This window comes from Physeter macrocephalus, chromosome 1, assembly GCF_002837175.3.
Source record: "Physeter macrocephalus isolate SW-GA chromosome 1, ASM283717v5, whole genome shotgun sequence".
In the NCBI taxonomy this organism is placed as follows: Eukaryota; Metazoa; Chordata; class Mammalia; order Artiodactyla; family Physeteridae; genus Physeter; species Physeter macrocephalus.
In genome coordinates, this window is record NC_041214.2 from 112,352,294 (window position 1) to 112,373,146 (window position 20,853).

At 37.8% G+C, this 20,853-nt stretch overlaps 1 protein-coding gene across 1 annotated transcript in view; it reads left to right on the plus strand.

Annotated features, from left to right (window-relative positions):
• The window catches only part of ABI3BP (ABI family member 3 binding protein), a 279,616-nt gene that overhangs the window by 160,662 nt on the left and 98,101 nt on the right, over nucleotides 1-20,853 (plus strand). Inside the window, exons 23-39 of the mRNA XM_055085864.1 lie at nucleotides 621-701; nucleotides 1,146-1,193; nucleotides 2,279-2,341; nucleotides 2,443-2,517; nucleotides 3,210-3,257; nucleotides 4,758-4,817; nucleotides 5,622-5,723; nucleotides 7,076-7,108; nucleotides 7,910-7,993; nucleotides 8,970-9,029; nucleotides 9,831-9,914; nucleotides 13,079-13,138; nucleotides 15,749-15,808; nucleotides 16,590-16,673; nucleotides 17,966-18,025; nucleotides 18,826-18,909; nucleotides 20,070-20,129. Of these exons, the coding sequence (XP_054941839.1) occupies nucleotides 621-701; nucleotides 1,146-1,193; nucleotides 2,279-2,341; nucleotides 2,443-2,517; nucleotides 3,210-3,257; nucleotides 4,758-4,817; nucleotides 5,622-5,723; nucleotides 7,076-7,108; nucleotides 7,910-7,993; nucleotides 8,970-9,029; nucleotides 9,831-9,914; nucleotides 13,079-13,138; nucleotides 15,749-15,808; nucleotides 16,590-16,673; nucleotides 17,966-18,025; nucleotides 18,826-18,909; nucleotides 20,070-20,129 (1,146 nt within the window). The remainder of the gene's footprint in view (nucleotides 1-620; nucleotides 702-1,145; nucleotides 1,194-2,278; nucleotides 2,342-2,442; nucleotides 2,518-3,209; nucleotides 3,258-4,757; nucleotides 4,818-5,621; nucleotides 5,724-7,075; nucleotides 7,109-7,909; nucleotides 7,994-8,969; nucleotides 9,030-9,830; nucleotides 9,915-13,078; nucleotides 13,139-15,748; nucleotides 15,809-16,589; nucleotides 16,674-17,965; nucleotides 18,026-18,825; nucleotides 18,910-20,069; nucleotides 20,130-20,853) is intronic.

Sequence of the window (20,853 nt, forward strand, 5' to 3'; positions counted from 1 at the left end):
CCACCCCCCTTCCCACCCCCTTCCCACCCCCCCTTCCCACCCATCTAGGTCATCACAGAGCACCGAGCTGAGCTCCCTGTGTTGTACAGCAGCTTCCCACTAGCTATCTACTTTACATATAGTAGTGTATTTATGTCCGACCTAATCTCTCAATTCATCCCACCCTCCCTTTCCCCCACCCCACCCCATGTTGATTTGCATATTTTTAAATGCTAAGCGAAAAACATTTCCTTTTGAATCTTAGGCCAAATAAATTTTAGTTTTTATCCCTAGTGGCTTCTAAAAGTAACTTTTCTCATGTTCCTGTTGAACATATACCTTCAAAAATTTAATGAGACTGTCTTCTCCAAGCTGTACAAAGTTCTGAGTTTTCCACCCCAAAATAGAATAGAGAGATCTTTTGAACAGTTATTTATAAATATTTGGCAAAAAATAAAATAAAAATCCATTATTCAAGACCTCATTTAACTGGGTAAATAATGATAGAAAGTTGCAAACAGAAGGATACATATCTGCAATAAATCAAAGGGCTTAAATGTGCTTCTAAGATACACGTAGTATTGATGGTCAGTTTGTAGGGCCACCATTCGTGTATTAACTAGCTGATTTTCTTTCTTCAGCTCCACCAAAGACCAAACGACCAGGTCGTCGTCGCCGCCCTAAAACCACACCTAGTCCAGATGTGCCCAAGTCCAAACCTGGTAAATGTGATGTTCAAGGTTCCAATTAACATAGAAAGTGGAATATGGTAGTTTCTGATATAGTAGCTACCTACCACCTAAATAGCTGGGCTTTAGGAACCAGTGTAGTTGATTTTTATATTTAAGGATCTATACTTTCTAAATTCACGTTTTATGAATACGTTTATATTTTTCTTTGTAGTTATTAAGTATACACAGCAGTAAGCTGGGCCACTAAGTGGATCGTTAAAGTAGGGCACCATAAAAATTTTACACAAGATGCGTATTCATGGCAGATGAGATGTGGGAAAGCAATAGGGAGAAGAGGGGCAAATGGGAAAAATATAAAGGACAATCACATTCAAAAAAAGTACACGGTTTAAGTAAAGATGGAAGAGTTATGTTTCCTTCCTCAAGATGCCGCTTCTTGACATAATTAGTATTTTTGGTTTTTTGCCTCTATAGCTCTGGAACCTGCTACGGTACAACTGGAGCCTTTGGTGCCCACAGTTGGTAATTCTGGTCTCCTCCAATTGCTTTCCCAGGTTGTCACTTTTGCTTTTCCTGCTCTCTGCCCAGGCATGACTGCAATTCTATACACAGTGTCACAGTTTTGTTCCATGCTTTCCCTCACCTTTCCTATCTGGGTCTGAAGAGCTTGAAGATAGGAGACTTCTAGAAGAATTCTGTGTGCTAATTCAGGGAAAGTCTGTGGTTTTGAACACAACTTCCTGGTTTTCCACAAACCCTCTGTCCTCCCATCACGTGTCCTTGTGTAGAGAAAACCATCTACTCTTTCTCAGGGACTTCCGTGCTCATCCTGGACTTGGCAAATGGCAATGTTTTATTCCAGTGTCATGATTACCATTTCATTGCTTTACTCATTCAACTTGTAAGACTTTCTTCCTTTTAAACAGCTGCATGAAATGATGGCTCCTTCAGCTTTTCTGTTTCTCTGAGGAATTTTTTTGAGTATGTTTTGATAACCAAAGTCACACACACTGTTCTTTGTCTAGGGTCCAAGATAAAAATAGTATGGTCTTTGTAACTTGAGAATATTAAAAGTCTCAAGCTGGTTTTATTGTTTTCAGTCCTCATGCAGTTTTGATTATAATTATTTCATTATAATTTCTCAGCATTCAAAATAAATCTGTCACTGGTTTACTTTAGAAAATTCCAGAAATAAATAGCCATGTAACATGCTGTATAATTTCAAGTATCTATGGGTTATTTTCCTGATTTCCTACTAAGCAAGTTTCAAGTTTCTACCTTACTGTTTTTATACTGGGGAAAAGAAAAAAAAAAAACCTATCCAGTAAAAAACAGAACTATTATACTTGTCATTTTAAAAATTACTTATACAGAAAAAAGTCTTCTTATAGTTCTCCTTACTTTTGTTGAGAGACACATTTTGAACATTTCCTGAAGATTTTTTGCTTTCAGAAAAATCAGTAGGAATGGACACATTTCCCACCCTTCCCACCCCAGGAATTAATTTTGTTGTATATTCACTGAATTTATTATAGTATCTTTGCTTGAGCATATGTGTCCTTAATTATTGACAGTTACAGCTGTGACCTTAATACTTTTTTCTTTAGCGTCGAAACCATCCAAAAGACCTAAAACTACACGTAGACCAGATGTACCTCAAATCCAGCCTGGTAATCTCTACTTTCAATGTCTTAATCTATAACTAGGAAAACGGTGTGTAAGTAGCGCTAACCTCTGCCATGACACTAATTATAGCACCTTTTTTCTTCAGATTCAAAATCACCAAAGCAATTACTTCCTAAACCCCAAACCACAGCAAAACCGGATACGCCACCACCTAAATCCGGTAAACAATTGCCAGTGCTTCGGCTTAAGAAGCCTTTTCTTTGGGGATGTTGCTGAAGATGCTTACAGTTTGTCATATCATAAAAGCATAGAAACCCAAATACCATGGCTTTTTTGTTATCTTCTCAAAGTAGCCACGCTTGTGTTTCATGTGTTAAATGAACAAATTAATGTTTGGGAAATTAATAAATTTTATATCTGATTGTCTGACAGATTCCTCTCTTAAAGCATTTTTAGGTCCTGTCTTCTCAATTCGGGTTTGTAATGAATAGAAGCCTGGTTTTTCTGTATCTGGAACATTTTTGAAAGTGATTTTAGCAGCTACCACTAGGGAGGCTGACCCTGTGTTCTTCCTTTATAGGCACATGGAGATTGGCTTTCTCTAAAATACGTTATTGGCTTTTCAAATGGTACCTATTAACTGTGATTTTCTACTAAATAAGAAGATATTATATAATAGTTCTGAAAATTCAATTGTTTTCCAAGTGACATTTTCTCCTAAGATGCCAATTAGTATAAAATTCTAATTTACTGAGAGCATCTCTCATAATAAATAAGTCTCTCAAGAAGGCAATTTATATCAACTTAGAATAAACCAAGTTCTGTGTCCTGTGAATTAAGCATCAATGAGCACCTAAAAGTCTAGCTTTCCTTACTTTTGTTTCTTATATCTGTTTATTTTTTATGGTGCAGTCTTTGAGCCTGTTACATTTGAGACTGAAGCGCCCTCCACAACCATAGGTAACGATGGATGTCTTCCTTCTTGGTCAATGTTTCTCTGAACTTGCCCCTCTCATTTCTGTCACTGTCTGTAATCTCTTGTGTAAACAATTGTCATTCATCCTCTTTTTCATTCATTCCCCAAAATTGTTTATTATTTTTAACAAGGACCTTTTTAATATAATTAGGCATTCTTACAGCTGCCGCTCGGCTTACAATCCCTGAATGTTTTTTGTTCTTTGATCATCTTCAGAGATAGTCAGATTGCTTGCAGCACTTGATGTTGACAAGAGTCACAGGTGCTCTCTCCATCCATCATTCAAACCAGGACATTTTTGAAATCTCTGCTTTTATGTATGTATAATTTATGATGTGGGAGAGGAACAGTGAAAAAGCTGGTTGAGGCTTGAAAAAATGCAAATTGTCTCTTTCTCGCAAAAGTCCTTTCTTCCTTGGTTTCATATTGTTCGAATGCAACTGGACCTTTCTGTTGATAAATTTGTCTTGTGGTGTTGAATTCCAAACAAAATAGGGATTTTCCCTTTTTGTTTGAAGGCATTCAGCTTTGAATATTGTTTTGTCCTGTGGTTCTCACTTTCCATCTCTTCCGGATGCCACGCTTTCCTTTAGTTCAGAAGATGTTCTCAGATGTGGCTTAAACCAACTCTGTGCTATGTTATCTTGGACAGTCAGCAAAAGGCAATCTCCATATAAACGCTTACAGAGTTTTGGTGATAAGATATTTTAACGTTACATTTAATCTTACGGACTTGAAAAATAGAGACACTAATTTAAAACCAAGGAGTCATAAGTCTTAATTTTATACCAGTGTGTAACTCAATCATTTCAGAATATTAGAGAATTAGAGGAATCCTGTTTATTCAGACAAAAGTTGAATTATTACTTTTCAGACCTTTTTCTTAATCATCTCTGTTCCTCACTTGAATAGTTATCTCCCAAGTATCCATCTGAAATAAATAAATAAATAAGGACAAATTATAGCAAAGAGTATCACCTTTATTGTGGAGAAAGGGCACAAGGTTATCTTTTGCATAACTGTCACAAATCTCCAATAATGAGACTGATTAAGAACATTTTAAAAAATTCTCACCACTACCACCATTTCTCAAAAAAAATATATTAATAATGGTGGTGAAAACCTTTCAAATACTAACAGAAGTTTTCATAATAATTTTTCAAAGTAATTTAAAGTACATATCAGGCAGCTAAGAGATTTTTTTGGAGCCAAGTTTCCAATACAGCTGCAATCATATAATTAAACACCAAAAAACCTACTTTTCATTGGCCTCACAGGGATGCAAAGTGCAAGGGATATGGCTATTTTGTGAGATAAATGGGTACCAGAGTACAGCCAGTTATTCCAGAACAAATACTCTTTTTCCAGAGTTAATATATGCTTTTGAAACATTACAGGATTAAAAGGATTCATTATCAAGATAATTTTGTTTCTTTTCCTATGTTTCTTAAATCTCCATTGTTTATTGTATTGCTTTTGGTCAGTTCCTGCCACAGACATTGAACCTGTAACTCTGAGAACTGAGGCTCCTTGGACAACATTAGGTAATGACCTTTTATGTCTTCAGGCAAGAGCATTTTCTGTTCATCAATTCCATTACTGTATTGGTCAAAGGGTTTTCTCTTCTGTAAGATTTTTTCATCATCCCTTTTTGTCACTCAACTATACTCTTTCGTTTTGAATGTATTGAAGATGTTTAAAATAAGTCACTTGGTTAGAATATAAGCATCTATGAAGCTAGTGCAGAGTATCTATCACCCACATTATCCAGCTTTCTTAAAGCTTTACAGAGCCAGTGATTCTGATGAATTCCAAACGCAGTTAGGAGTCTCTGCCCTATAAACATCAGGTATAATTCTGTGGCCATCAAAAGAAAGTTGTTTTAAGATATTCCAGGCATTTTTATGGTCTACCAATGATTTTAAGGAATGAGATGTGTTTAGTCTAATAATGTTTAACGGGATGTATGCCTAAACCAAGTCATTTCTAAATATAATCTCCCCAATGCAGGTGAGCCTGGGTCCCTCTCTAATGTAATGTAGACATGCTGTGCTTCTGACGTCCCTTGGATCAGGGTTCTCTTTGAACATCTGATACCAGCAATAACAGTAAAGTTTTCAGATAATTAAAATAATGTTATATGTTCTTTCTCAAAAGAACTGTCAGCAGACAACCCCCCACAACTTTTTTTTTTTTTTGGCATATGGATGACAAAGAAAATTCCAAACCCCAGAGACCAATTTCTCAAGACTCCAGAAAATCTAGCAAAATTTTAGAAAACCTAGAGCCATGTATCATCCTTTTTTTCTGGAGTCATAGGACAACGTTAACCAGTTTCCTTTCTTCAGCTCCAAAAACATCACAAAGAACAAGAACACGTCGTCCACGTCCACGTCCACGTCCCAAACATAAAACCACGCCGAGCCCAGAGACACCTCAGGCCAAACTAGGTAAATATGTGGTTCCTGGTACCTGTGGAACCTTGTTGGATGTGATACTGTGGTGGGAGTGTAACTCACTGCCTAGTAACCCTGTGATCCTTCAGGATGGATGCCCAAGTTACAAGTGCTCTAGTCAATACGTGTGACTTCCTCACGCTACTTAGTATCTTCTTGGTACCTTGTATTTTATTTGCTTCTCTCACCATTCGATCACATTTTCTCTTTGATTCTGGCTCAGCACAAACGTATCTAGTTGAGTATCTAGCCTATTTAGTTCAATTAGTCTCATATTTGATGAACTGCCACATTAGCATTTGTGAGGAATAGTTTAGAAACAACAAGGGACTTGGCCTCGTTGAGGGAGGAACCTGCTCTTGTGTGAAACTGTTCATATATGGTTAGAAAGGAAAATGGGCAAAAGCAACATATTTATTGAGTTTTACAACTGTTAGACACATAGTTAATTCTTAGAGAAGTGAAAGATTCATGGGCTGTTAAGTGTCATGTGGACCTTGAAATGTGTATAGTTTGTAGATTTGTTGGAGAGATGAGCAGGAATAACATAAACAGAAGCTGGAAGGTGCCATATGTGTGGATGACAGCAGAAGGATAGGACTTGGAAGTAGAACTTGATTGTGAGAAAGGAGAAGGGCAATGTTTACTTGGCTGGTGCTCAGAAATTGTGGTCAGCAGTGCTACTCTTAGATGGGGTTGTGAAGAGGACCTTGAGTACCTGACTTCAATGATTGGATTTGAGCCACTTGGCTGCAGCAGACTCTCCAGTCAGCCCTTTTCTGTCCTGATAACAGAGAGATGAACTGACAAGTTTTGTAGACTGAATGACCCTTTGTATCTTGCTCTTTTATATGGCTTTGTTTGGACAGAGGTCTTGGTCTTTGTCCGAAGTGGACTCTTAACAAAAAAGAGCATTGTCTATATTTTGGTTATTCATTACCAATATCTGCTTAAATATATCAACAATTGCCTCTATCATGACATAGATGTAATTGTTTGTTTTCCAATATATTGTGTTATAAATTATACTTTCACATTCTTTTCTTACAGTTGTTAACCATAATGTTTTTAGACAGATGCGTAAAGATTTTCTAAGCAGAGTTTTCCATTATATTATCAGATGATATAAAAAGCAATACTTGTAGGTAACCATGTGGAGATAATAAGGGTATAACCATTTCATAATGTATATCTTTGTACCCTCACCTTGGAACTTTGAAAATTTTGCTTTCTGGCAGTAGAACCACGCTACCCTAGTGAAGTTTATTTTCAAGAGAGTTTGGTGACTTTTCTTATGTGTTTAACAATTCTTTTTTTTAATTGCTTTCGAACATTTCTTGCTACAGACCTTGAACCTGTTACTACTGGGACATCTTTAGGTAATGATCCTGTGCATCCTTCAGCAAGTGCTTTCTTTACTTGTTGTCAGACTTATCTATGTTCTGTAGAGACAATGATGTCATAATTTGTTGTCATCCTATTGCCGTGTTCATCTTAAAATATAAAAGGCTTTCTTTCTAACATTAATGTGTATAAACTTTAATTCAAGACATCTATTTGCTGCATCTCCCAGCTTGTAATTGCATCATGTCAATCTGAGTCTCTCTTTAAATAGTACTGTTTGTTAGAGCTGGGGGCTAAATGTGATTCTCCATATATTCTTTATTTAGACACCAATATAGTGTCAATTATGATACCATGAAGTTTCTTTAAGCATCTTACTTTCTATATTTCAAGTTCTACATAACTTTTTTTTTTTTACTTTATTGATGTTGCACCTAATTTTGTGTCGTTATTTTAGTAAATTACCAAGTGGAAAATTTGCCCAAGACTAGTTGTTTTAAATTATAAGTGAATAGTATAGGATGGTTTGAACTTCTCTCATGCTGTCACAGTTTAGCGTGATTTCTCATTAGGGACACTTTCAAGAAAATGATAGTCCCTCATCTTCATTTCTTAAACATAATTATAATATAATTTTTAATTTCTAGAGAATTCTCAATTATAAAAGAAAAACTGTTAATATATTAAAGGAGAAAATTTCAAACCAAAGTAACAAAGGTGTCTCCACTCAAAAGAACTCTGGCAAGTTTTAGAAGGCTTAGAGCCCGGTTATATCATCCTATTCAGAGGTAATGGAGCCACCAGCACTATATTAATCCTAACTTTTCTTCCTTCAGCTCTAACAACAACAAAGAGACCCCGTCGTCCACGTCCCAAACCTAAAACCACGCCCCATCCAGAAGTACCTCAGACCAAACTGGGTAAATATGCAGTTTCTGGTTTAAGGAATCCAAGCATTCTACCCCAGCTGGGACCCTGAATTCTGTGCACATAATCGGTACATGCCTTATATATCTCTTAAGAGTAAACACTATTCTTCTTATTAATCCCTTCTATATCCCCATAACCATATTAGTAACTGTGAGACAAATCAGAAGTAGGAATTATGTTTTATTTCCCAAACATTTTGTACTATAGTTGTAAACAAAAGCTGTTCCTGCATAAACAGGTAGAAAATAACAGGGCAGCATGTTTATTCAAATGTAAAATAATTTCTGAAATAGTGCAAATGATATATGCTAAAAATGTAGTAAATATTTGGAGCAGGAAAAGATCCAGGATTATTAGGGGAAAAAAATCAGTGCAGAATTTGGATGAGTGAAGGGTTGAGGGAACAAAGGCTGATAAACAGGGAATGTGCTGAAGGAAGCTGGTGACCAGACAGAGGATGACTTGTTGGTAACACTCCTTTTGAATGGGTCTCTATAGGATGAAATAAAGGGGACTGGGATGTCTACTCAAGAGCTTAAGTTTGATCCAGTGGGCTTCACTGATCCTTACTTCTACACAGGACCATGCTTTTTCTATTCTTAGAACTGAAGATGCTTAGTTTAATATGATACCACAAACTGAGAGGCTGTTCCTCACCTTATTATATTAAATGCCACTCTCTTCACTAAGGACTTAGTCTCTTAGCGAGTATGATCTCAGCTTCGTTTTGGCTCTCTGTTCTATGTGTGGCGGGCAGACCCTAGGGTGAGCCCCTACTCCCCACCCCCTCTACCTCTCACCTCCCACCCCTGTAGTTCCTGCCTCTTGGTTTTAAAGCTTTTGTGTAATCCATCCTTGCCCTTCCCTTTTCCCCTTCGAAGCATTATTTTTACTGTTAAGATGAATTTTCTGACATTTCATGCCCTCACAAAAATCTCTTTGATTTCTTTTCTTACTTTTGATCAGTTCCTGCCACAATCCCTGAACCAGTTATTCTTAGGACCGAGGCTCCAGGGACGATCGTAGGTAATGACACATTATGTCCATAAGCATGTGCTCCTGTTCATTTCAGACCCATTTCATCACTGTCATAACCACAAGACTCTGTCATCCTCTGCTGTCATTCAATTACTTCTTAATATATTGAAGAGTATTAAAACAACTCATGTGTTATTAAAAGAATCAAGTATGAACTTAGCTTGGTATACATATCTGTAAGGCAATGTGTTTGAATTTGTGGCCTCTCATCCCTATGTAACCTTTTAATCACATTCTGTGTTACTGAGTTTCAGACACAATCAATGGGGGTTAGGGGTGGGAGTGTCTGTTCTTGATCCAAAATGAGTACAGTGTCACAGCCATTATGGTGTGACGTAATTCTTATGCAGCTCTAAATTCCTATATTTTTACTACGTGCACGATTTTGTTTTTATTTTGCCATTTTAGATAATGATACAGTCTTTCTTGAGTAAGGAGTGAAATAGGAAATATGTCCAAGGCTAGTAAATTGAAGTTACAAGCACCATCATTAGTGTAAAGTCACCCTAACCCTTCCCCACCATCACAATAATTCAGTAGGTTTTTGGAAATTTTTTTCATTCCGAAACCCCTTTTGAGAATCTCCTTGATATATCAACTCAGGTTTCTGTGTGATTTTTGTTTTTCACGGTAATATAAGTGATAAAAAGAGGCAATCATCAAATACGGACAAATGTTTCAAACTCAAAAGAAAAATTTCCTGCAATTCAAGAAATTATAACAACTATAATCCTATCCACAGCTTTGGAACTAAAAACACTCTATTAACCTGAAGTTTTCTTCCTTTAGCCCCCAAAGTGCCTCAACGAACTCGTCATCCACGTCCCAAATCTAAATCCACGTGGAGTCCTGAAACACCTCAGACTGAACTGGGTAAATGTGTAGATCCTGGTTGAGGAATCCTGCAGCCCATCCCTGTGAGGTCTAGGGAAAGTGAAGGGGCAAGTCAGGGCCAGCGGCCACTTTCACTCCAGAGCAGGCAACCAGAACACAGTCGGACAGGTCTTAGGGGGTAGCCGAATTCCTTCCCCTTTGTGAATTAGAACCTTCTCTCTAAATGTCTATTTCATTGGCTTCTCATTCAATTCTATTCATCCTTTATATATTGAATGTGTGTAGTGGACTGAAACAGCTATAGGTCAAACATATATTTGGGCAAATAGATTATTTCTTGGTAACTATTAAAGTTGTATAAGTCATAGCACAGATCTAGGGTAGGAGTTAGCAAATATTTTCTATAAAGGGCAAAATAGTAAATATTTGGGGCTTTGTGGCCTCAATAATCCCTGATGTATAGTTTTCTTTTTTCCCTTTTTTTTTTTTTTTAACATCTTTATTGGAGTATAACTGTTTTACAATAGTGTGTTAGTTTCTCCTTTACAACAAAGTGAATCAGTTATACATATACATATGTTCCCATATCTCTTCCCTCTTGTGTCTCCCTCCCTCCCACCCCCCCATCCCACCCCTCTCATGGTCACAAAGCACAGAGGTGATCTCCCTGTGCTATGCGGCAGCTTCCCACTAGCTATCTAATTTACATTTGGTAGTGCATATGTGTCCCTGCCACTCTCTCACTTCGTCACAGCTTACCCTTCCCCCTCCCCATGTCCTCATTTTTGGTCCTCTTGACTTACTTCACTCTGTATGACAGACTCCAGTTCTATCCACCTCATTACAAATAACTCCGTTTCATTTCTTTTTGTGGCTGAGTAATATTCCATCGTATATATGTGCCACATCTTCTTTATCCATTCATCTGTTGATGGACACTTAACATGCTTCCATGTCCTGGCTATCGTAAATAGAGCTGCAATGAACATTTTGGTACATGACTCTTTTTGAATTATGGTTTTCTCAGGGTATATGCCAGGTAGTGGGATTGCGGGTTCGTATGGTAGTTCTATTTGTAGTTTTTTAGGGAAACTCCATAGTGTTCTCCATTGTGGCTGTATCAATTGACATTCCCAGCAGCAGTGCAAGAGTGTTCCCTTTTCTGCACACCCTCTACAGCATTTATTGTTTCTAGAGTTTTTGATGATGGCCATTCTGACCGGTGTGAGATGATACCTCATTGTAGTTTGGGTTGGCATTTCTCTAATGATTAATGATGTTGAGCATTTCTCTCATGTGTTTGTTGGCAATCTGTGTCTCTTCTTTGGAGATATGTCTATTTAGTTCTGCTGGCCATTTTTGGATTGGGTTGTCTGTTTTTTGGTATTGAGCTGCATGTGTGGCTTCTAAATTTTGGATATGAATCCTTTGTCAGTTGCTTCATTTGCAAATATTTTCTCTCGTTCTGAGGGTTGTCTTTTGGTCTTGTTTATGGTATCCTTTGCTGTGCAAAAGCTTTTAAGTTTCATTAGGTCCCATTTGTTTTTTTTTGTTTTTATTTGCATTTCTCTAGGAGATGGGTCCAAAAGGATCCTGCTGTGATTTATGCCATAGAGTGTTCTGCCTATGTTTTCCTCTAAGAGTTTGATAGTGTCTGGCCTTACATTTAGGTCTTTAACCCATTTTGAGTTTATTCTTGTGTGTGGTGTTAGGGATTGTTCTAATTTCATACTTTTACATGTAGCTGTCCAGTTTTCCCAGCACCACTTATTGAAGAGGCTGTCTTTTCTCCACTGTATATCCTTCCCTCCTTTATCAAAGATAAGGTGACCATATGTGTGTGGGTTTATCTCTGGGCTTTCTATCCTGTTCCATTGATCTATATTTCTGTTTTTGTGCCAGTACCATACTGTCTTGATTACTGTAGCCTTGTAGTATAGTCTGAAGTCAGGGAGCCTGATTCCTCCAGCTCCATTTTTCGTTCTCAAGATTGCTTTGGCTATTCGGGGTCTTTTGTGTTTCCATACAAATTGTGAAATTTTTTTTTCTAGTTCTGTAAAAAATGCTAGTGGTAGTTTGATAGGGATTGCATTGAATCTGTAGATTGCTTTGGGTAGTAGAGTCATTTTCACAATGTTGATTCTTCCAATCCAAGAACATGGTATATTTCTCCACCTATTTGTATCATCTTTAATTTCTTTCATCAGTGTCTTATAGTTTTCTGCATACAAGTCTTTTGTCTCCTTAGGTAGGTTTATTCCTAGATATTTTATTCTTTTTGTTGCAATGGTAAATGGGAGTGTTTTCTTAATTTCACTCTCAGATTTTTCATCATTAGTGTATAAGAATGCCAGAGATTTCTGTGCATTAATTTTGTATCCTGCTACTTTGCCAAATTCATTGATTAGCTCTAGTAGTTTCCTGGTAGCCTCCTTAGGATTCTCTATGTTTTTTTTTTTTAACAACCACTTAAAAATGGAAGTGGGCTGTATGAAAACAAGCCATGGGCAAGGTTTGGCCTATGGGCCATAGTTTGTCAACCCCTGGTTTAAAGAAACAGTCAGGGTGGGCCAGAATAGTTAGGAAGGGCTTGAGCATTGAAATCACTCTAGATTTGGATGGCTGGGGCACGAGAGGGTGGGGTGAAGAAGCTCAGAAAGTTCAGAAGACAGGACCTGTGTGGTGGCCAGTGAGAGGAGACAGAGGCTTCTCGGACCAATGAAGGCTGTCAGCTTCTAAGTGCTGATCAGTGTATTTTATTGAAGCTGCTGTAGCTAAATGGGCTCAAAGGACCAACTGAAAAGGAATTTTTACTCTTAGACTTAGGAGTTTGGGTTTCATGTAAGAATCATCACTATCCATACATGGTAGGCTTTCCCGGGCATGAGACAGAAGGATACAGCTGAACCACAGGCTGAATGGCTTCCTTTTATCTTGTTCTCTGAAGTACCCCAGTTGGGCAAAGCTTGTTGTCTCTTTCCAAAGATGAGTTTTTAGCAAGATGGGTAAGGTCTACTTTGTCACATTACCTAGACTAAGATCATCACAGAATGAGAAACTTCAGGGACACTTCTCAGGGACAGTTATCTGAGTACAAAGACAATCCTTCCTGAGTGATAAACTGTACCCAAGTGCAGACACACCATATCCCCCTGAGACCATATAAATGTTTAACATTTTTTATTATTATTATTTTGGGTCAGTTCCTGCCACAGTCCTTGAAGCAGTTACTCCTATCAAAGAGGCTCCAGGGACAGCATTCGGTAATTCCACTTTCTGACCTTCAGCAAGCACGTTTTCTGCTCATTGTCAAACTTCTGCCCATTCCCCTCTGTTGCCATTTAGTTACATTCTTTATCTTGTGAGTTAAATGTGCATAAAGCAAGTTACTTCTTGTTCTAAAGAGAGTCATCCCTGGATCTAGTTTGGGATATCTTCCTGCCCTGTAACTTAGTTAAAATTTTTTTCAAGCCAGTTTGTTTTTAGCTCAACCAGAGTTCTCTGTTAAGGTAAATTTCATCTATTTACAAGAGTGCCTGATCCTGATCTATGCTAACCAGCCTGTGACAGGGAAGTTTCTTTATACATCCTTTATACACCTTCCTTTTTATATCTGCCTGTTTTTTTTGTTGTTTTGTTAACATTTGGGTAATATGTTTTTAGTGAATTGTCTAACAGATAATGTGATCAAGGCTAATAAGTTTAAATAGTAAGCCCCATCCTTAAGGTGAATCTGACGCCCCCTTACTCTCTACCATAGTTTAGAAATGATTCTTAACCTTTTTAATGTAGTCAGGGGACTCAAGGAGAATGTGTTAAAAAATACCAATCTTGACTCTCTGAATTAATAACTTCATTTTATGTGTCAACTTTGTCCCCAAAGTATCTTCAATAACAAAGGAAGATACAGTAGCATAGTAGGGCCAAACTTTGCACACTAGAAAGAAACATTTCCTGAAACTGAAGAAAATCTATCAAGCTTTGGAAAATTTAAAGAAGAATTTTTTCAAAAACCTATAAGTTGCAGAAGCTTTAAAGTAACAGAAATTTATCTTTTTCTACTTCCAAAAACATCCCAGCGGACATGTCATTCACAACACAAACTTAAAACCACTCCAAGTTCAGATGCAGCCGAGATTACACCAGACAGAAGCAGGGCCCTTGGCTTAAGGAGCCTGGCAGCCTGTCACTGGTTGAAAATGTAAACCCATATACCCCCTAGTGAGGGAACCATGAAGAGTCCTTGCCCCTACAGAACTGGCAAGGAGTTCATGTTTGGAAGAGACATAACCTTCTCTCCAATTCTGGATAGTAAGAGACATGTTATACTTCTCAGTCTGCAGGTTAGTTGAGCACACACAGTTTTCTTGTGTGAAAATCCTAGAGGATGAAAACAGGGCAGGGTGTTTTTACAAATTCAAGATTTTTCTTAGGTACACAAACATTAAGTGTAGACTGATTATAGTGGCTCTTTTTTTTAAATGGAACTATATATATTTTATTTTTTAACTCACATATAATCCAAAATGGGTGCTTTTGATCTATAATTCTTCCCTAACTGGTGATGGAGGGACCCCAAATTCTCTCATCTCATACATCTATAGCAAGTCTTAAAGAAGTGAAAAATCAACGTGGGCTTCAGTAGAGCAGAGGAGGAGTTTGGGCCTTGACGTCGCATCAGAATTTGCACAAGTGGATAGGTGAGAGTGAACAAGATGAAAACATAGGATATATATAGAGGCAACCAGAGGGGGCAGAGTCCCTGCTTCTTCTAAGAGCCAGGCAAAACATTTTTGTTGGTGATGATGCATTTGAATGACACTAGTTGAATAAGACTAGTATTGTTCTTAATGAGCATCAGAAGTCTCTTCTTCCCATACTTGGATAGTTTTCCCTGTACTGAGAGTGGACAGGTGCTTTACGGGATGCCATAGACTAAGAAGGTGCCTCTTACCTAGTCTTCTTGTTTGGACAGAAGTCACAAGATCTTTCCAAAGCTGAGTTCTCAGCAAAATTATCAGAACAATTTTTGGCTATTTGTGGAATGGCTGCTTGGTTATTTAGGAACTTTTTCTGCAACCATAATTTGATAAACATAGTAGATATTTTCTTTATTCAGCGTCCACAAAAGTACAGGTTAGTTTTTCACGTGCTTCTTGAGGGTTGTTAGAAATATATTTAAGTAAAAGCCTAACAATATCCTAAAGTCTACCATAGCAGACTCAGATATTCAAGCACTAACTACAGGAACAGTTTCCCTTTTGTGGTGCTAAACAGAGACCAAAGGTAATGACTATCTCATGAGAGGAAGAAGTCCCTAACTACAGTTTGGCCAAGTCTGAGCACAACAATTGATTTCCCTTTCTATTAGTCTGCTAGGGCTGCTGTAACAAAATACCACAGACTGGGTGGCTTAAACAACAGAAATCTATTTCTCACAGCTATGGAGGCTGGAAGTCTAAGATCAAGGTATCAGCAGGTTTAATATGTCTTGAGGTCCCTCTCCTTGGCTTGCAGATGGCTACCATCTTACTGTGCCCTCCCAGGGCCTTCTCTCTATGTGTGAGCATCTTGTGTCTCTCCCTCTCCTTTATAAGGACAGTAGTCCTATTGGCTTACAGCCCCACCCTTATGACCTCATTTAACCTTAAGTTCATCTTTAAAGACCCTAACTCCAAACACAGTCACATTGGGAGTTAGGACTTCAACAAATGAATTCTGAGGAGATGCAATTCAGTCCATAACAACCTTCATTCAGAAATTTTAAAAAAATATTCTAGAGGCAATGTTACACTGGCAAGATTCATTTTGACATGAATGTTGTAGCTCTTCATACACATTTTTTTAAAAACCTCTTTTGTTTATTACTTCAGTTCCTGTTACAGACCTTGAGCCTGTTACTTTTACAACTGAGACCTCTGGGACCACATTAGGTAATGACCCTGTGCCACTTGCCTAGATATTTTGCTGCTCCTTGTACAGTCTGTTCAGTCTCCATCCCCATCACGTGGCTTTTCCTCTTTCACGAGATGACTACTATCATCCTCCACCGCCATTCAGTCACTGTCTTCACTTGAAGAGCCCTGAAGCCTCTTAAAAACAAGGTTCCTGTTGTTTTTAGGAGAGCAGGCATGAGCTTAGTTCAAAACATTTACCTGCCATGTGGGGCATTTGAAATCATCACATCGCCTTGTGCTTCGTTGAACAGTGTTCTGTGTTAAAGCTGAGTTTAAAACAAATTGGGATCTATTTCCTCTCTAGGCTGATCAGCAATAACAGCTACTCTTAAGCTCCTTTGCCATCTAAGTTTCTAGATTTTTTAAAAACTATTTGCATGGTATGTTTGTTTCTTTGTTGGTGTTTTAAGTAATGATGTGTTTTATTACTAATTTGACAAATAGGCAATTATCCAAATCTGAAGTTAGGGTCCAGAATTGGTCCTCCTTCTCATTTTTCCCCCAGTGAGGAAGTTCTATGAGTATCTGATTACCAGTGCTAATTTTCATGCCTTGAATGAGTAATTTGACTATAAACATGAGTTTGCCTCCAAAGTACCCTCAACCTTAAAAATAAAGATGCACTGGCATAAAAGGAGTAAAAATTTTAAACTACCAATTCATGGAACTTTAAAAACTCTAACAGGTTTTGGAAAAACCTCTCCTCAGTACCCAGAGCCATACGATGTAGAATAACATAAGGCTTTTCTTTCTTTAGCTACCAAAGCATCACAAAGACCTCGTCGTCCACGTCCCAGACCTAAAACCACACCAAGCCCTCAAGTACCTCAGACCAAACCGGGTAAATGTGTGATTCGTTGGTTTAAGGGTGAGCCCTAGTAAACTGTCCCAGTGAGGACGCAAAGCAGTGCCAAGCTCATATTCTCTCTAAGCATGAAGTCATGAGGCATCATCTGTAATGTCTCCTCTACTAGGTGTTGAGGAGAACATGACTGGGTGAGACACAGTTGGTGCCAGAATACCATATTCTTTTTATGTGTGAGTCTTGACATACATTTAGTATATTTTTTACTATAAAATTCCAGTTTTACTTCTTTAGCAAAGCCAATATATTACGTTGAAGTACATAAACAAATTGTAAGTACCTTGCAAATTCCTGGACCAATATTGGCAACTGTGGGTGATATGCCAGCTGTGGGAGACATTTCATTTCTAAAACTGTAAAGTTGAGAATATGTTTGCATGGTACAAGGGAAAAGATCAAGGTGGACTGGACTTGGACCTTGGACCTTGGGCTTTAGGCCCACTACAGGATTTGAATGCATGGAGGGAAATGTGAACCAAGGCAGAAGAACCAGAAGTGTGGTGGTTGGGGGTACCTAGAACAGACTCTCCTACTTCTCATGGTCAAAACCTGGCTGTTGATGATGCTACATTTGGGTGGATCCATCCAGTCAATTGAAAGAGGATTTTGAGGACCTGGTTCAAGAGCTTAGATTTGATAGAGAGACATCAACAGTCTTTGAGTTCCACTTTTTCTGGGCTTAGGCCAGAGAGATGCTCTACTGAGTATTTCAGACTGAGTAACCATCTTTATCCTGCTCTTTTATATGTCGTGGTTTGGACAGAGGTCTCAGACTCTTGCCATAGACAAGCTTTTGGCAAGACCAACACCATCCACTTCAATGATTAACTTTTATATCTGTTTCAAACTTATAAACTGTCTATTGTATCCATGTTTACTTAAACACGGTAAGGGCTCATTTTCAGCCTCCATAGAAGTACAGGTTGATCAGATTTTTTTAAAGACAGTTTCTTTTTTCAGTGTTTATTAGGTAAATGCCTAAAAATATTTTCCAGTGCAGAGTTTTCCATATCAATTAGAATCCATTAGTTAAAACCTAGGAGAATTTCATGTTGACTCAAGATATTTCCAAGGATAAGCCTAAGACTGACCATGACTATAGTTTGGCCAAATGTTCAAAGAACAATCCTCTACTCTTTCTCTGTTATTTTTTTTTCTTTGTTTCTGTAGAAGGAATGATACATAAGCAAGTTTTGTTGGGGTGTGAATGTTCTAACTTTTCATGTATTTTTAAATCTCTTTGGTTTACTGTATTGTTTTTTGATCAGTTCCTGCTACAGTCCCTGAACCTGTCACTCTTAGACCAGAGGCCCCCAGAACAACATTAGGTAATGATAAACTGTGTTTTCAACAAGACCTATCCTGCTTGTTGTCAGACCCAGAGTTTCATCTTGCTCCATGTGACAACAGTTTTATTCTTTGTGGCCATTCAATTACATTCTTCTTAAAATTATGAAAACCTTTAAATTACCTGTTGTTTTTAATAGAACTAGTCATGTGTGACCCTACTTTAGTATATTTATTTGCCACGTAACCTGTTTGAAATTGTGTCATTGTGTGTTTTATTCCAGCGGTGCTTGCGGTAAAACTGGTTTTCAAACACATCCAGATCTCCCTCTTATCTAGACAGATAAAGTCATCAACAGCTCTCATAGGGCCAGGAGGATCCATTCATTGCACATCTACATTTCTACCTTTTTTCTGTTTGCATAGTATTTTGTTGTTTTGTTTCTATTTAGGTAATAATACATTTTTATTTTAATAGAACATGTACCAAAGATTGGAAGATTAAATTATAAACCTCAGATTGAGTATGACTGTTCTTCATTTTCCATTAAAATTTAGCAACAGTTCTTAACCTTTTTGTTGCCCAGTCAAGCTGCTCTATGAGATTTTGATTATAGTTACTAATCTTTATTTCTTATATTAAAAAGTGATTTTTGTCTTCAAAGAATCTTTTATGATAAAAGAAGATATAAAAGGAGTTATGTATGTGACAAAAATCTCAAACTAAACAGGCAAACATCTAACAAGGTGTAAAAGATCAGAGTCATGTTTTTTGCCTCCCATAGCTTCCAGAACCATGGGTGATGTAGTTATGTAATAACCCAAGAATTTCTTCCTTCAGCTTCCAAAACATCACAACAGACAATTCATCCACGTCCCAGACCAAAAACCACACCAAGTCCTGAAGTACCTGAGTCCAAACCAGGTAAACTTGTGTTCCTGGTTTAGAGTCCCAACAGCCTAACCCAGCAGGGTGTTGAGTAATCCCAGTTTTGGGGAGTAAGCAGTACGCCCCATGAGAGTTGTAAAGATACAACTTGTATTAAGTTGCAGTTCCCACTGTGGAGCTGGCAAGAAGAGCACAGTAGGGGGAGATCTGTGGGGCAGCTGAATGCCTCTTGCTTCCTCTGTAAAATCTTTGTCACTGTGCATTTTATTAACTTCCATTTATCTCTTGAAAATAAAGCTTCTTGTGAAAAATTAGGCATATTCAGTTCAAATTAACAAGCACTAAGTGCCTTCAGTATCCTCCAAGTTGTATACCTCTAAAGATGCTAATGTATCAGATGTGGGAGACATGTTTTAGTCCTCAAACCTGCAAGACAGTTAAGAACAAAAGCCTGTCCTTTGTAAATAAAATAGAAGATGGCATTAGGCAGCATCTGTGCAAATACAAGATTGATATTTGGGTGCTACCAACAAGATGTGCTAGGGACATAAATATTTGGAGCAGGGAAAGATAAATTTAAAAAGAGTGGAGCCTTGAAATCATCATAGTACATAGATGAGTAGAAAGATGGAAAGGAATAAAATCCGAAAGAATGGATATAAGTAGAGACCAACCAAAGGAGAAAGTCTAACTGTAATACTAGTATAAAGGATGTCTGACTTCAAGGTGGTAGTCAAAGCTTTTCTAGATCTTGACTGGTCCATGGACTCCCATGGTGGAGATCTTTAGGCACCTGACGAAGCAGTTGAGATTTGATCAAGTATATATCAGCAAGCTGTTCTTTGCTCATGAAGGCATGCTCTTTCTTTGCTTAGCCTGGAGGGATACCCAATTTGATTCATCACGCTGAGGCCTCAGCCTCTTTCCAAAGATAAGTTCTTAGCAATACCCACACATCCCACTTTGGCTGATTAGTTAGAATCAGATCATCAAAGAAGGAGGAATAAGGAAATAGGTACCTGACTGAGGTATGGCCAATTTTTAGGAAATCAACTTTTACTCCTCTAATTTAAGAGTTTTTAAAAGTTGCTATGTAGTTCTAGAACCTGTATTATACTAGTAAGATTCTTTTTGAAGTAAATGTTTTGAGTTTATTTAAAACAATCACTTGGTTTATTTTTAATACTTTTGGTCAGTTCCTACTGCAGACTTTGAACCTGTTACACTCAGAACTGAGGCTTGGGTGACAACACAAGGTAATAACACATTGTGATCCTCAGTAAGTGCTTTTTCTTCTCATTGTCAAACTCATTCCATCAACATCGAAGCTACAGGTTCTTTTGCTTCATAAAGCTACATCATCATCCGCCATTGTCACTCCATGATATTCTTCATCCTAAAAGAATTGAAGTCTGACTCTTAAAACAAGTAATCCCTTGTTTTTAAGAGAGCCATGCATGAACCTAACTCAGGTCAACTGTCATACATGTAACCATCTGAAATTGTTTTTGTCATCTCGTATGTTTTTTAACCAATGTTTTGTAAAAGCTGGATTTAAAAAGCAATTCTCTTGACTCTAAGGACTATTACGGTGTCAGGGAGGGTTCTTTGTGGATCTAAAGGTCTACTGTTTTTTTAACTGTCTGTGATATTTGTTCTTTAACTGACATTTTAATGACATGGTCTTATTTTAGTAAACTGTCAAAGAATTTGTACCTGGCTATCACCACTACCATAATATTTTAGCAGTGATTCTTATCCTTTTTATTCAAACAAGAGTTCTATGAATGATTCTTCACTTTTATAATTGACTCATTGCCAATGAACTTTCACTTGTAAAAAAAAAAAAAAAAAACCATACTATTATAATAAGGGTGAAGGGCTTCCCTGGTGGCGCAGTGGTTGAGAGTCCGCCTGCCGATGCAGGGAACACGGGTTCATGCCCCGGTCCGGGAAGATCCCACATGCCGCGGAGCGGCT